General features: G+C 40.9%; 1 protein-coding gene across 1 annotated transcript; it reads left to right on the forward strand.

Annotated features, from left to right (window-relative positions):
- The first annotated feature begins 374 nt into the window (after positions 1-374).
- On the forward strand, positions 375-15,140 carry ETS2 (ETS proto-oncogene 2, transcription factor). Its single transcript, XM_068425032.1, has 10 exons — positions 375-677; positions 3,978-4,049; positions 7,106-7,226; positions 9,126-9,245; positions 9,690-9,890; positions 10,700-10,783; positions 11,571-11,813; positions 11,972-12,235; positions 12,937-13,055; positions 14,033-15,140. The coding sequence occupies exons 2-10, from the start codon at positions 3,978-3,980 to the stop codon at positions 14,246-14,248; spliced, it is 1,440 nt and encodes a 479-aa protein (XP_068281133.1). The 5' UTR covers positions 375-677; the 3' UTR covers positions 14,249-15,140.
- The last annotated feature ends 670 nt before the right edge of the window (positions 15,141-15,810 follow it).

Here is a 15,810-nt window from a genome sequence, read left to right on the forward strand (position 1 = left end):
CTCCGAATGAGCTAAAATTGCCTTTTTCCCTCCCCACGCCCAGCAGCACCAGGCAGGGAGGAGGTGTCGGGGCCGAGGGAACGGCCGGCCCGTGGGGCAGCCCCCGCGGCCCGAGAGAGACCCGGCCGGTACCGGCGCAGCCAGCACCGCGGCCACCGTCGCTACAGCGGCGGCGACGACAACAACAACAACAACAACAACAACAACAACAACCACCAACAACAACCGGGTCCGCGGCGGCGGGAGGGGCCGGGCTTGCGGGGAGGCGGGCCCCGCCGCCGCCGCCTCCCCCCGCCCGCTGAAGAGCGCCTGCGAGGGCGGGCGGCGCGGCATAGCACGGCACAGCGCGGCTCGGCACAGCGCACCCGGGCCGGCGGTAGGAGCGGCTCGGCCGGCAGCGCCCACGCACCCGCCGCCGAGCACCCGCCTTCCCTCCCTTCGCCCGCCCCCCTTTCTTCTCCTCCTCCGGGACTCTCCGCTGCGATCACTCCGCTGCTGCCGCCGGTGCTGCTGCTGCTGCTGTTGTTGTTGGCTGGCTCGGCCAGATCGAGGATATTTTGGCTCCCGGAGAGGCAGCGGCGCCTTTTTTTTTTCTGGACTCTGTGTGTGTGGTGCCGGTGCCGCCGCCGCCGGGGAGGGACGCGGAGGAGCAGGCGAGCGCTGGGCTCGGGGGCCAGGTGAGGCGGGGGCAGCGGGGAGGGGGGCGGCTCGCCGGCACGCACCGACCCGCTCGGCGCCGCTCCGCCGCCGGGGATGGCGGGAGCCGGGGCCGGGGAGCGGGCAGATCCCGCAGGCCGAGGGGGCGGCGGTGCTTGTCCGGGTGGCGGGGGCGACCCCGCGGGGCTGAGCCCGGCGGCGGCGGGAGGGACGCGTGAAAGCGGCGGTGGATGGGGATGCCTTGGGGAGGCGGCTGCGCGCCCGGGAGGAGAGGGTTAATGGGCAGCGCGCACTCTGGATTTGGTTAGTACTTTAAAGGGACTTAAAAAATGTTGGGCTGTATGATCTCCCCATCTAACTTTTATGTGGGCGAGTGTGTCAGATGTGTGAAAAGTCGTGCCCGCTCTCGGCTATCTCTCCCATCAGTACTTGGGGAGCCCCATGGTTGCACGGGGGATCCGCTCTGCTAAGGCAGGCAGCTGGCTCTTAACCTATTGGCACGAATTTTTTTGTGTCTGAAGAATTTTCAATTTAAAAGCAAAACAACAACCAAACGCCTCCTCCCCCCCCGAAAAAAAAAATCTTAAACCCAAAAAACCCACAACAAAACACTGGTGGAGACACTTTGTGGACTCTGGCATGGTTTAGTTCTCCATGTGGATGATTCCCAGCTGAATCCAGCTGTGGGCAAGCACCTGGCTATTGCTGAAAAGAAGTTGATCAGAATTCAGGTGTATTAGTTAATAAGTGCCTGATCCTGTTGACCCTGTTCTGGTTCACCCACTCAGCTATGCGGGGGTGTTGAAGAAGGTGTCCTGCCAGTTAAACCAATTATAGCTGGCAAGTAGCAGTCATCAGCGTTAGTGGAGGAGTTGGAAGTGAGGCCCAGTCACACACCGTGCCATCTTTTCTGAACTTAAACAGCAGCTTTCTAAGTCTGGCAGAGAGCCAACTTTAACCCTTTGTGTCTTGGAAAACCATATTGCCTATTCGGTTCTGCTTGTCTTGTGATACCTCTGTAAGGGTTTCGCATCTCAGGGCTGGACACTAGTACTGCTGATGGGGAGAAAGCTGATGTATGATGAGCAAAGGCTATAGAAATTCCTAATAGTGTGAGACATTTGGTTGAAAGAAGAAAACTGGAGTGTTACAAAACGTGCTAAAGATTTTCGTGTGTTATGAGACTGGAGCTCTGATGTCTGATTTTTCATAAGCTGTGTAGCACACAGGCAAGGCCACAGAACAAACGAGCAGCCTAGCATAGAGAAACAGTGACTTGGGTTAATGAGCAACGCCATGTAATGAAGACTTCGTATAAACCTTTTGCCTTAGGACCTTAAACGTTTATAAAGAAACAAAACAAAAAAACCCAGGAAGGAGAGAATCCCAGTCTTTTTAGTCAATGGGGAAGTTCCTAACAGGATTCATGTAGAGGCCAGGATTGCACCTGAAAGTGTCAGAAATCTTATTTGTAGTCCTAACTGGGGATCAGATCTAAGTGTACTGAAAATGTGTATAATATTTTCACAAATAGTTTCTGATTGATAAGGCTTACAGCTAGTTATCCTTAGATCCCCGAGCAGATTTCAAAGGCAGAATAAAGGGTGTTAGTAATTGACGTATTCTTTTTAAAAGCCCAACTGAACGCAAGGATAAACAGTTGTTTAAACTGTGGCAAATGTAATGAAAAGACTAGGATGCTTGCTGAGTGAGACTCATGCTGTGTAAAATTCTTTGCTGCTCAATGAGATGTGTAATTTAGATCAAATATTTGTACATGCTATTTGAGGTAAAAACCGTCATTCGGGAGATTGTGCTTTTGGGTAGCATTAATGAAGTGTAAGTTTTCATATTCAGTTGATTTATTTTATTTCAATGGTAAACCCCGTACATCTAATAACAATGAAGTTGAAATGGACCTTTCAGGTTAAGAACTCTTGATTTTTAAGTGATCGACTGTGCAAGAGGATGAAAGGGTTCCTTGTCTTTGGCTGTTGGATGTTTTTATTTTCCTCTTTGCTTATGTGGACGGCTTTTGAATGTGTTGTCATTTTAACAGGCTGGGCTTATTTTGTTAAGCTCCTAATTTGCCAACTTTTTCTGAGTTTAAGATTGTATTTTGGTTTCTCCTTGTGTTAACATGGCTAACGAGAGAACTTGCTTGTAATAAGTGATCACAGTTTTGTGGAAATATTAATAGTGTCCTGTGTGACTATTTGAATACAAATGCACGCTTTCAGACAGTTTCTGTGGAGCAAGAGAATTTAGCCCAATGAGAAGGAAAAGGAAAGGAAAGGAGAAGGAGAAGAAAAAGGAGAAGGAAAATTGTGGAGAGACAACTTGCCGCAGTGTAGCCTGATAAGGTATCTTTCACCGACACCTGAATTACAGCATCATGATAAACCTGAACAATGGCCATAAAACTGGCTTTATTCCTTATGTTTGATCTCTCCCATAGGTCAGTAAAAGGATATGAATCTTATCACTCTTTTCCTTAAGTGATATATAGGAGAACAAGTTACACAGGCCTCACAAAACCCTGTTCCTGGTAATACAGGCAATGTGATATAGCTTTGACTTCAGTAGCATGAAGGTATTGATGGTGGTCCCATTATCAGCTCTTTAAAAAGAGTATTTTACTGCATAAACCCTTCTCAGGGTTAGACCCTCTAAAGCTTTATAAATATGCTAATCCCATGTTTATGAAATACGCACGATAACATGATTTGGAGATGCTTTGCCTAGTAAAGGAAGCAGGTTGCTAATACTGGGTATTGGCTTCAATGATTATTCATCGAAGGGTGAAAGGGGTGAATATTAGTACATGAAGATGTATTACAGTCAGCACTCTGTCCCTTCTCTTCCTTCCTTTGAAAGCCAAAGTCCAAAGTGAATCATGGCATGTAACCAGGAATATAGTAAGCAAAAATAACACCAAATTGAATGTTTCAGATAATGGGTGAAAGTTGGAAAATATCTTAAAGCGATAGATATTTGGTGGACAAAGGACTTCTGCAGGCTTTTCACGAGGCAGTAAAACACTCATGTTGGCTATCAGAAGCTAATCATCCGCATTTGCTCATATCTTAAAACTCTAACTCCGGTGATGCATGTGACAAGTCTTTCAGTTAAAAAGCTGCTTAAGCAAGACAGGAATTGTGCCCTGTGTGGTCGTGATGTGAGCAACGAGAAGGAAAGCTTTCCCTGTATCTCATTCAGAGACCTGTTCTGTAGTCTGTACTGAAGCAGTGAGGTGCGTCTGTTAACATGCTTGCTTCCTTGGTAGCAACGTTTTTCATGTGACCCCTCTCGTTTTTCAGATGAGTGATTTTGGGATCAGAAACATGGATCAAGTAGCTCCTGTATCTAACATGTACAGAGGAATGCTCAAGGTGAGTACTCTTGAGCTGTCACCTTCTAAACCCAAATGCTAGTGCATTCATTGTGTTCTTATTAATGCTAGCACAGGGATTGTATAACCATGCCAAGGTGAACACGGATATTCACGTTTTAATTGCTTGCTTGTAACCTGTAATCTTCTAGAGTATTCCCACTGAGTTCAGTAGAGATGTGAAAAACAGAAGTGAAATAGGAAGATGTAAATCTTGCACTCCCAACCCTCTCGCCCAAGGAGGCTCCCTCCCTCCATCCCCCAAATCCTAAGAATTTGAAAATAAGAGGTAGGCAAGAACTGAGCTCAAATTCGATGGAGTTGGTGGAACGTTTGCCTAAATAAAGGTTACAGGATTGGCAGTAGGGGTGGTCTTTACATCTTTAACTTGATGAGGCTGGCAGAGGGATGTTCTGATATGACTGGTTAGGTCTGATTCATTCAAGAGCATTGCGTGAAAAAAAAAAGCAGGTTATTCACTTACTACAAGCAACTACATGAAATGGAAGTCCAATACATTGTAAGAAAACAAAGGTAGTTATTAAATGTATTTTATCTTTAGATAGACTGTGTCTGTTATCTAGTTTTGAAAGGAACTTGCAAACTGAGGACAAATGAGAAGCAGACTGTAAAGACTCAGTCTTTAAGGGCTTCCGTCCTCCCCGTTCATGCAAGTTGCTTTTTAATTCCAGTATCAATTTTTTACACAGCATTGATTAATGTAAACCAAATAAAGGTTAGGAAAACACTTTCTGCTCTCATTATCTTTGAGGAATGTCTGTGTTTTGAAGAATCAGTAATACAGTGGTATGCTAACTTCTCTGATGTTTTTATGTCCCCTCTTAGCTTTCTCTCCTGCCCACAACAACAACAAAATCCACAAGAGATCCCTCAACTTAACAGCTGTGTGGTCTTTAACACAGTGGTTGTTCTAGGCAGTTATTCAGTGTTCAGTTGTCATACAATTAAGTCAAAATTGAGACCTGTATTCTACTATTTTGTAGCTGTTCACATTTATTTTTATTTTGTTCTATAATAATTACCCTTACATATGTTGAAAAGCCGAATAAAATGTTGCATAACAGATGGGGCAAGCAGAATTTATTCTACATTGAGTTTTTCCCCTTTTACTGCTATTAAATCAAGAACCTGCTTAAACATTAATTTTCTCCTTTTTGAAATACGAAACTAGCACAGTATGGATTTTACTCATTCACATGCCACAGCATTTTTTCCAGTGACTCAGGATAAGGGTCAGCTATTTACACAAAACTCAGGAGTTTCCAGATTGTGTTGAAAGAACTTGCCCTTTCTTTTAGGTACTAGCGATGAGTCAGTGCTTTTATCTAGTAATGTATAAAGAATCTTTTACTACCAGATTTGGCAATTGTTATTAACTTGTTTCACTTGGATGTGAGCCCTTCCATGGGTTCACTTTGGCTCTTTCCTCTAGTTGTGGTGGGTACCTGAACCAACCCTATGCTGTTTGTCCCTGCTGGTCAGTGCTCAGTGGAGATTTGTGAATCCAGTTAACCCCTAGAGGCATGATATTGTTTATTTGAACAGCTTGTTCTTCTGTGGAATGTATGCTTTCATGATGTATGTACTAGGATGCATTGCAGTTTGTTGAAAAATACAACAAAAAAATTATGATTCGTAGTTTCTTTCTAGGGTTAATGTAATTTGGGGAGATTGGGGAGGGGGATGATGCACAGCACATAAAAGGCACCTGGTACAAAAAGACTCCAAGCCACTTGAAACTTTGTGGCAACATAAAAAGGAAACTTAGATAATGTGAGAAAACATTAATACTTACTTGCTATTCCAGAAACATAGTTCAGGTTGCTTTTGCATTACACATGAATACTGCCCTGAAAAATCCTTGCCTTGTCCTCAGCTAAATCCTCTACCTTGCCATAAGCTGGCAGCCCAGTGGATGCGTAAAACAAATAAGCATTGGCAAGTTGCCTTTGTCTCCAGCTCCCTGAACTGCAGGAGCTGCCATGAACATGCTGCAGCTCTCCAGAGCAATGTTCTATCCTCATGTGCTTTTAAAAATCTCAGTGGCAACTTTTATCCATCCATGCCTCTAGATATTACAGATACTGTTTCCTTGTGACTAACAGACAAGTTGCAGAAGTTGTTTTTAAAGTTATTTCCTCCTCTGTTAATGTTCCCTATACCCTCCGAAGACTAATGTGGCTGGGGGGAGCCTAGTAGTAGTACTTTGTATTTCTAGCATACACATGGACACAAGTCAAGTTTGAAAGAAGTTAGGTATTCAAAATATAACAATATTTATTGAATGTTGCCAATATATCAGTAGAATCCACTTTTATCTGGAACATTTTTATTAGTCCTGTTTATCCTTTTCTGTATAATGAAACTAGCAGTGTTTCACTGAGCATTTGAGCACTTGAGAGACTGCAAAATGTAGTGGCTGGCAAATCCAGTGACTCGGAAGTATAAAAGTCACAGCAAAGGAGTAACATCTTCCCTCAAGTCCTGTAAACTGGCTGTATAGTTTCAAGTGATGTGGTTCAGATGCAATTTTTCCTTTAAAAAAAAAAAAAGCTGCATAAATCTAGTGTAGGTCTTGCACTGGCAGTTGTTTTTCCATAATTTACTGGTCCTGCCTCTGCCATCAAGTACTCATGAAACAGATAGTCAATTTAAAGGGCTAAGGAAATAAGAATTTCTTTAAAATATACCTGGAAATACATATGTATATATCTATACACACACATGCATTCTCAATTGTTAAAAGCCTCAATTACAGGAAAACTAAGAATATCCTTACTTGGCCTTACTGTAACCTGCAGAACATGCCACCCACCTATCACTGTGGTCTGAATGTTGGTTGTCTTGTATTCATGTACAAGAAGCTGTGCTGTCATGGTGTTTATATTTCAAAGGCACAAGTTAGCTGATTCAAGATAGTGGTTGTGCATGATCTCCAAATCTAGGAAACCTAACCCAGCCACTTCCTAGCAATGAAGTTGACGGTGCTTTAGCAAAACGCTCACATTGTTTTTTATTTATTCTGTTGCTTTACAGCGTCAACCAGCATTTGACACCTTTGATAGCTCAAACTCTCTCTTTGCTGGATATTTTTTCTCACTAAATGAAGATCAAACCCTTCAAGAAGTGCCAACAGGATTTGATTCTACTTCTTATGGTAACTCTTCACTTTGTTCCTTAGTCCAATCAGAAAGGAATATACTCTTAAAAGTACAATGTGGATTTCCCTAAAAAGAAGTGTTTTAGTACACAAACTATTAGTCCATACATAATTTTATCCATGTGAGTTTCTCTGCTGATAGTTGTTGTTCGCTATACTGAAAAGGAATGGGAACTGGGATTCAGTAGCCTAATAAACTAACAGTCCGTGGAAGAAGACTTAGTATGTATTAAAGCAGAGCTAAGAGAGATTATTTTTTTTTAATTAAAAAAATGTTCATTTAAACTTACATTTTAATTATGGTTGAGATGTTGCAGGTATTCTGCAAGCTCTTTCCTTGACCCTCTGTTGTTAAATCCCAGAACACAAAATCTTTGTTCTCTTTCACTTTTTTCCCCCCCCTTCTAGGGTTTGTTTTACTCCTTACCTTAAAAAACGAGGGTGAGGATGTTTACAGCTTTTTTTTTTTTTTATATGTATAAAGGACAGTACCTACTAAAAGTTCTCTACAAATCCTTGCCTGAAATCCGTGACAAAACAGGGAGTTTTGTCCAAAATGTAGATATTTTACCTGATGCTGCCTTTATCTCCCCTTAGGGAAGGTAAAAAAAAGCCTCACTTGAACCTCTGAAAACCACCAGTCCTTTGTTCCAATGTGATTCTAATCAGTCACCCACTCTGGTCAGCAAAGCAAGTCCTAGCAGATACTGAGGATGGGTGTGGTAAAAACGGAAATTAAGCACGGGCTGGTAATAAGCTCCAGTTGCTGGGCCAAGTGGAGCCTGTAGATAGTCTAGGAAAACGAGAAGCCACACAGCTTCGTGAACTGACTTGAAGTCTGCCAAGGTCATCACCTTTATATACCCTGGCACTGTTATATGCCTCTAACATAATGAAGTTCCTTCAAGTGCAACCTGGGTGTGAATTCTCAGAGGCTCTCAAATATTCAGGGATGCAGTAGTGAGTTGGTTAAGTTGTCCTCAAATTAACCATAGCTTAATGACACCAATCACAAACAAAATATCAGTAAAAGATTTCCTAAGCTGAAACATCTAGGCAGTGTGGTTGGCTTTCTTCAACTTAGAAGTTCTTCTTTCAGAGTAAAATGAGGCATCTTCTAGTGAAAATTGTCCAGTAAGAAAGCCTGAGTGGCAGCCAAATTTGTCCTTAAAATGGCATCTACTTGCAAATTTAAAAATCAGTTAAGGAGATTAGTAATTTATACCAGCATAGGATGATGCTGACTTTGGATTTGGTTGCATTATTTAGGCACTGGGTACTAGCTTGTTACCAGTCACACTTGTTTGGTTCAGACAATAGAATAATCTATTGCACTGTGTACTTGGGTGATTGAGAGATGCATGGGAAGGTCTGAAATACAGCCCATTGGAAAGCAGTGTTGAATAGTGCAAGCTGGTTCTTCACAACCCTACTGTCAGTTACTTGGCTCTCAAACTAAATGAAAACTGTCTGGAGTTACAAGGAAGTCTGAGGTCAAACTATAGGTGACAAAATAGGAATAAGCGGTCTCATGTTTCCTTTAAAAAAAAAAAAAAAAAAAAAAGAGTAATAGTAAAATTTCCCTGCAACAAAGACGCTTTATGTAACTACTAAGAATAAATGAGGATCTATATCCTGGAAAGCTGCAAAGCTTTAATTTAGCATGATGCAATTTTATCAAACCAGTAGCACAGAGATTTTAGTGTTGCTATATTAAGTCTTTGACTTAATATATCAGAAAATGGATCTACACTGTTTGTTTCTTTTTTTAAAATACTTAGTTTCTAGCATCCCATTCTTATTTTTCAAAAGCACAGCAAAAACCTGTCACTCCTTTCACTGGCCTAAAAGTTAGTGTATCTTCTTTTTCCCCTCCACCCCTTTTCTTTCTTGTAGAATCGAACAACTGTGAATTGCCTCTGTTAACCCCGTGCAGTAAGGCTGTGATGAGTCAGGCCTTGAAAGATACTTTCAGTGGTTTCACAAAGGAACAGTGTCGGCTGGGTATCCCAAATAGTAAGTGTTTTCTATTTATAAGCTCTTTTTTTTTAATGCTAAGGAGGACGCTGAATAGCGGCTCTTTCAAAAGAGAAAGAATGATGTCAGTAGGAAATACAAGAATGGATCCTATGGGAGTCTGGCACAGCTTGACTTGGAAATGACTTGGAAAGAGCAGACTTGCTGGTGTTAAAAATGGGTGCATGGAGAGCTCACGCTTTGGTGGCATAAGAGAGAATCAAGTAAGCTGAGAACATCACTGATTACAAGTGAATGCAGAAGGAAAAGAGAGGACTGGTTTTTGTTTTTTCTTTCTTTAAATTCAAGAATAAATTCATTCTGAATTCATTCGGAACCAAGTAACTTGGGTTAACACATTTTTCCATTTGTTGCCTTCTAATGAAGATTATTTGACAAAGGTCAGGAGTTACCTCTGAATGCTGGATGCTTTCTGTATTGCAGATCCCTGGCTGTGGACTGAACAGCAAGTTTGCCAGTGGCTTTCATGGGCTACCAATGAGTTTAGCTTGGCAAACGTGAACTTCCATCAGTTTCTTATGAGTGGCCAAGACTTGTGCAACCTGGGCAAGGAGCGTTTCCTGGAATTGGCACCTGACTATGTGGGTGATATTCTGTGGGAACACCTGGAACAGATGATAAAAGGTAGTTACAGGGCCAGAAAGAGCTTTTGTTTTAGGGCTCTTCTAACAGAAACAGAAATGGGACTCTTTCAACACTTGTTTCACTATGAAGGGCTTTTATTACATATGAAAACTGAAAATGAACTTGAAAACTTGCCTAATAAAAGTATTATCAGAACTATGAATACATCCTTTGAACACAAAGCACAGATGCAGATATCTGTAGAAATCATTCCATGTTCAGGCTGGATATCTATTGCGGTCAGGTTTTATTTGGAATAATGACTGAAATCAATGAGCTTAGGATAAGGCTACTGTAATACCTCACTTAAAAATAAAATTAACCAAGAGTTGGGCAAAATTTGTTCACTTCTTATCACAAGTTTTCAGTTTTGTTCCTTTAATGTAGTGTTTTGAGGTAATTCAGTGAATGAATGTAAAGAAGTTAAAGACACCTAGAGGTGTCTTAGGTGAACAGTGATGGTATTGTTGAAACCCGGCATGCAGTGCCTGTGAGTTCCATTGGGTTTGGAGTGTAACATTCAGTAGTTGCATACGTTAAGGACTTGGACCTTAAAACACACTGCAATTATTGTTGTTTCTAAGTTTTATGTTAAAATTCAATTGTTATGCTGGTTCTCAAGCCTATTGGAAGTTGGTTGGGTTTTTTGGTGTGATTTTTTTTCAAGTGAGAGAGTGCAATGTGGTGTGTTAGTAAAATTTATCTCGATGGCTCCAAAATACTCGAGAGTCAGAAGCATTTCGTGGCATACAGATCAGATCTTTAAAACTATGAAACCAATTTTTCTTTTTTTTGTCTCCTCTCCCCAGACAGCCAAGAGAAAACACAGGATCAGTACGTGGAGAACTCTCATCTCACCTCAGTTCCTCACTGGGTCAATAATAATTCCTTAAGTAAGTATTTTAAGAAATTTGACATTTTAAATCTCTTACATTTGAGCGTGCCACAGATCTCAGCTTTTTAAAAGAAAAAAAAAAAAGGCACCAGAAGGGTTACTGTGCTTAAAGAGAACACTTCAATTGCTACAGCCTTCTTTCCTAGTATTGTTTAACTGTCATCTAATTCATATAGGAAATCTTTTGAAGAGCAAAGGCTTTGAGAAAATCAAATTTCCTTTTGGTTTGCCAAAGCCTACATCTGTGGAGCAGAATGACCATTCCTTCCTCTAGTAAACCAAGTCAAAAACTAGCATCACTGGGGAGCAGCAGGAGTCATGTTCAGGCCTTTTAGAAGACTGTAGAAGTGTAATAGACCTTTGAAAGTGTATGGGATGCAGTGCTAGCTTTCTCAGATTGTTTGATTGGTGTTGTATTTCATTCTACCACAGTCAACCTCCAGCTCAACCTTATTACATCACTTAATGACAAGGGCTTTACTCAAAACCACTTAAGCTTTTCCAGCTTTTTCTGTAGCCTGTAGTTTCCCTGAAAAACAAACAATAAACATATTTGTGGTCAGCAAGTTATAGAAGGAGATCTACAGCATCTGATTCAGAGCCCATTAGATGGGGATCTTCTCACTGACTTCAGTTGCCTTTCCAGTCTGTAGCATCTATCACTCTTAGTTTTTCATAGGAAAATTACTTCTTGGTGGCACAACTGTAGTGAGGTGCTGGAGGTGTATTAGTCTAAGGGACTGAAGAGAAAAACATCTAATTCACTCTTTTATTTCCTTTTTCAGCTGTTAATGTAGATCAGAACTCCTATGGTATGCAAATGCCTGGATACCCTAAAGCCCTCGGTTATCCCAAACCCAGTCTCCTGACTGACATCTGTCAGACTTCCACAGGACCGAATCTCCTCAGTCCAGAACAAGACTTTTCATTGTTCCCTAAAACCCAAGCAGATGCTGTTGGTGTGAACTACTGTGCAGTAAATCAAGATTTCCCAAGAAGCAATCTGAACTTGCTGATAGATAATACTGGTGAGTCATTGTCTGCATGATAACCATGAGTTCAAGGCCATATTCTTTTCCTCCTTTGCATAATTTATCAATTATCTCTTTTTCAATCTATCTAGCTTGATTGAGGAAAAAAAAAACGCCAACACTTCTCTCTCTTTTTATTTTTTTGTATTATAAAGGTAAGCTTAGAGAACACGAATCTAGTGACAGTGGTGCAGAAAGTTACGAAAGCTCAGATTCGATGCTACAGTCCTGGAACAGCCAGTCGTCATTAGTGGATTTACAGCGTGTGCCATCCTATGAGAGTTTTGAAGATGACTGTAGTCAGTCCTTGTGTCTGAGCAAACCTACAATGTCTTTCAAAGACTATATTCAAGAACGAAGTGATCCTGTAGAGCAAGGGAAACCAGTTATACCGGCCGCAATTCTAGCTGGCTTTACTGGTAAGTAGTGAAGCAGAATGGTCACTCCTCTTCTTGTGTAACATCAATGTTCTCTACAAATGTGTACCGTGGTGATAAAGTTGTATAGTTATAAGATATGCCTTACAACTTAGTCAGAGACCACTACTCATGAAGAGTTTAAATTTTAAATGTTACTATAGGAATTCTCATAGGACTATCCATCTCAAGCAAGAATGGGCAGGTACATCAGAATATGTAAAAACCAAATGTACTTTTTGATCTCTTTGAAAAAGAGGGAAACTGGAACAAAATCTCCCACACTTGGGAGTTTCTGCAGGTGTGGGCTTGCCTGTTAAGACCTTCCTGTAGTCCTTGCTGAAATCTGTTATTCCTCTAGAACATTTGTCAAGCCAGGGACTGCAGGATAGGTGCAGGAGCCTGAAATGCAGCTGATGGGAGGTGGGAGTGAGGGGTAAGGAGTCCATATAAAAGGGAAAGACATAGCTCATGTCAAATCTTGTGTTTCGCTGAAAAAGCTGACTTGTTTTAATTTTAACATGTTTATCAGCAGATTTATGTTATAGAGAAAAATCTTTAAGTTTCTTTCTGATATTAAAAAAAAAAATTGTAGTAATTGCAAGACCTACCCTGTGATATGAGCATGATCACATGCATTGGTTGTAGTAAGAGCTTGCAGAAGTATTAATTGTGGTTTCCACCCACTCCCTTTTTCTTAACAGGCAGTGGACCTATACAGCTATGGCAATTCCTTCTGGAGTTACTGACTGACAAGTCCTGTCAGTCATTCATTAGTTGGACTGGAGATGGATGGGAATTTAAACTTGCTGACCCAGATGAGGTATGTGCCTAATTGTGATGAACAAAAAAATTTAGGGTCTGATCCACCATCTGTGGGCCTAGTCTTGAATTTATGAGATCTGACACTTACTGAATTCTTCATCTGCAAATGCTTTACTCAGGATTGCTGTGGGATGGTCACCCTTCTCCTCCCACCCAAGGATATCAGCACTTGTTTGTAGTTAGGAGAACACATTGTATAGCTTGAAACTTAAAGGTAGTGTACAAAATAGTTCTCTTGACAGTGTAATGCTGTGTCCTGGTTTGGCCTAATTAGCTTACTGAATGTAGTTAAATCAACAATGCCTGGGATTGCACGAAGGCATGGGGAAAATGCATTCCATGTATCACTGTTGGTTTTTTTTTTTCTGTTTTTTTTTCTTAGATACACAGCAAATATAGTAGTGCTGCTTTTAAAATGTTTTGGGAACTTATAACTTTAGTCATTAAAAACAAATAGAATGCATTTTCATTTTCTGATACTGTTATCAATAGGGAAGTTATTGCATTAAGAGACATGATACAAAGTCCACTGAAGCCTGTATTAAAAAAAAAGTGTGGAGAAAATCATTAACTCCAAGGAACTTCATATAATTCAACTTCCATTTAAAGAGCTGTCCCATACTGCTTAATAGCAAATTAATGCTTAAATGGTGTCTTCTTGAGAGAGGAGACTATATTTCCCATAAACTTGATCTCCTTAAACATGTTTTGGCCCATCCATGACAAATAGGCATCCTTTTCACTGATATTTGCTATCAGCCACTTTCTCCTGAAGCTTCTGATGATAATTGTCTCGGAGCATGTTCAGCTACGGGGTCAGTCACCAACTCTTCTCTTACCTGAGTTTGGCACATCCAAAGCAAATAAAATGCTCTGACTGAGAAAGGGTTTTAATAACTGTGTTTATCAGCCACCAACTAGAAGAACATGATTTGAATAAACCCTTTGCATTTTGCTTTCTTTTTGGATTGACAGGTGGCACGGAGGTGGGGAAGGAGGAAAAACAAGCCAAAAATGAACTATGAGAAGCTCAGCCGAGGCCTACGCTACTATTACGACAAGAACATCATCCACAAGACTTCAGGGAAACGCTACGTGTATCGCTTCGTGTGCGACCTGCAGAACCTGCTGGGGTACACGGCGGAGGAGCTGCACGTGATGCTGGGGGTGCAGCCCGACACGGAGGACTGAGCCCGAGGATGTGATGCTGCAGGGGCGAAGATCACGTGTTGGGACTGTGTCTGGGAACCGTCTGCAGTCAGTTCTTCTGGCTGTTCAGATGGGTGCAACTGTTGGGAAATAAGGACCTTAACTGATTTTGTAACCAGGGAGAGCTGGAAGGAAGTGGCCTTATTTCATCAGTGGCTTGGCTTCGGGTGTTGCCATGTCAGGCACTTGAGCAGCATGGAAGTCAGCACAGACCCTAGCTCTGTCATGAAGACATGGAAATGCTCTTGGGTTAAGCGTTTCGACTACCTGTACTGCCGTATAAAGCGTTTTGGCTACTTACACTGCCATATAATAATGGGTTGGCTTTGAAACCAAAGGTTGGATGGGAAACCAGTGATGCAGCAGAACTATTGCTCAGATATTTTAAAATACCATCGTCCTTGCTTACATCTTGTATCATGCAATTTATTTAAAAAAAAATAATTTATTTTAAATGAGCAGTAAGGAGAATCGATATTAGTTTGGTTCTAAAGTGTGTTTTGTTATCATTATTACTACTCCAGAAATGTGCTGCATAGGTACATAAACACTCTGTGTCCAAAACCAGATGTAGCAACCGTTAACAAAAAAAAAAGACCCTTTAAAGAAGGGAAGGAAAATCATACCATTTCAATATTCAGTTTGTATATATTCTGTGATTCTTTTTGAAACTCTGTAGTGTTCCTATTTAACAGATATTGTATAGTGTAAATTAAACTAATTGTATGTGTGTTTTTAAATAGGACGAATGTAAATTTGTCAAATGGGTTTTTTCATGTTTGTCTAGGGTATGCAACCTTCTGCAAATATATAATTGGCCTGAGAGACAACACAAGTACTCAGTATGCATGCATATGGTATGCCTATGATATGAAATGGGGGGGTGGGGAGGGAGGGGTGCCTCAGTATTTTGCCAAGACTGAAGTTGGCAGTTCTTTGTGCATTTTGGCATTTTTACAAGAAACTAATGTTATATTCTGGGACGTAAAGGGCCTGTTTGTTGTTTCTTCTGTAACTGAAAATGAAAAATATTAATATGGATAAAATTACCTTTTTTCCTTTATAAATGGCATATGTTTTTCAACTTCTATGCATGTCCTTTTAAAAAAAAATTTATATACAAGCCTTATTTTTTCAGTTGACTTGTCTCTTCTTTCTGCAGTTTATCCTGTATGATTAAAATATGAATTCTATTTTTGGAAATAACTGTGACTCCTTTTCAAAGATCAGGAGGGATTTATGTAGCAGCTATTTTTACTGCAAAAAAAAAAAAAAGAAAAAAGAAAAAAATCACTGGAAAAATGTACTTTGTAAGAAAGCTTTATTTTTTATCTGAGCTTGATGTACATTTAAATGTCTTGTACAGTGTGAGAGGTTTAAAAATATGAGTCTCTATTAAAACCTCTTGAACAAGAAAGTAGCACGTGTGCTTTTTAATTTGGAATGTTTCAGAGGAATTCCTTTTTTGTTTATTTGTTGGTTCAACCCTTCTCCATTCCCTACCCACCCTAAAGCTGGTTAAAAAAAAACCCCAAACCTGACAG

Source organism: Nyctibius grandis, chromosome 2 (genome assembly GCF_013368605.1).
Source record: "Nyctibius grandis isolate bNycGra1 chromosome 2, bNycGra1.pri, whole genome shotgun sequence".
Classification (NCBI taxonomy): Eukaryota; Metazoa; Chordata; class Aves; order Nyctibiiformes; family Nyctibiidae; genus Nyctibius; species Nyctibius grandis.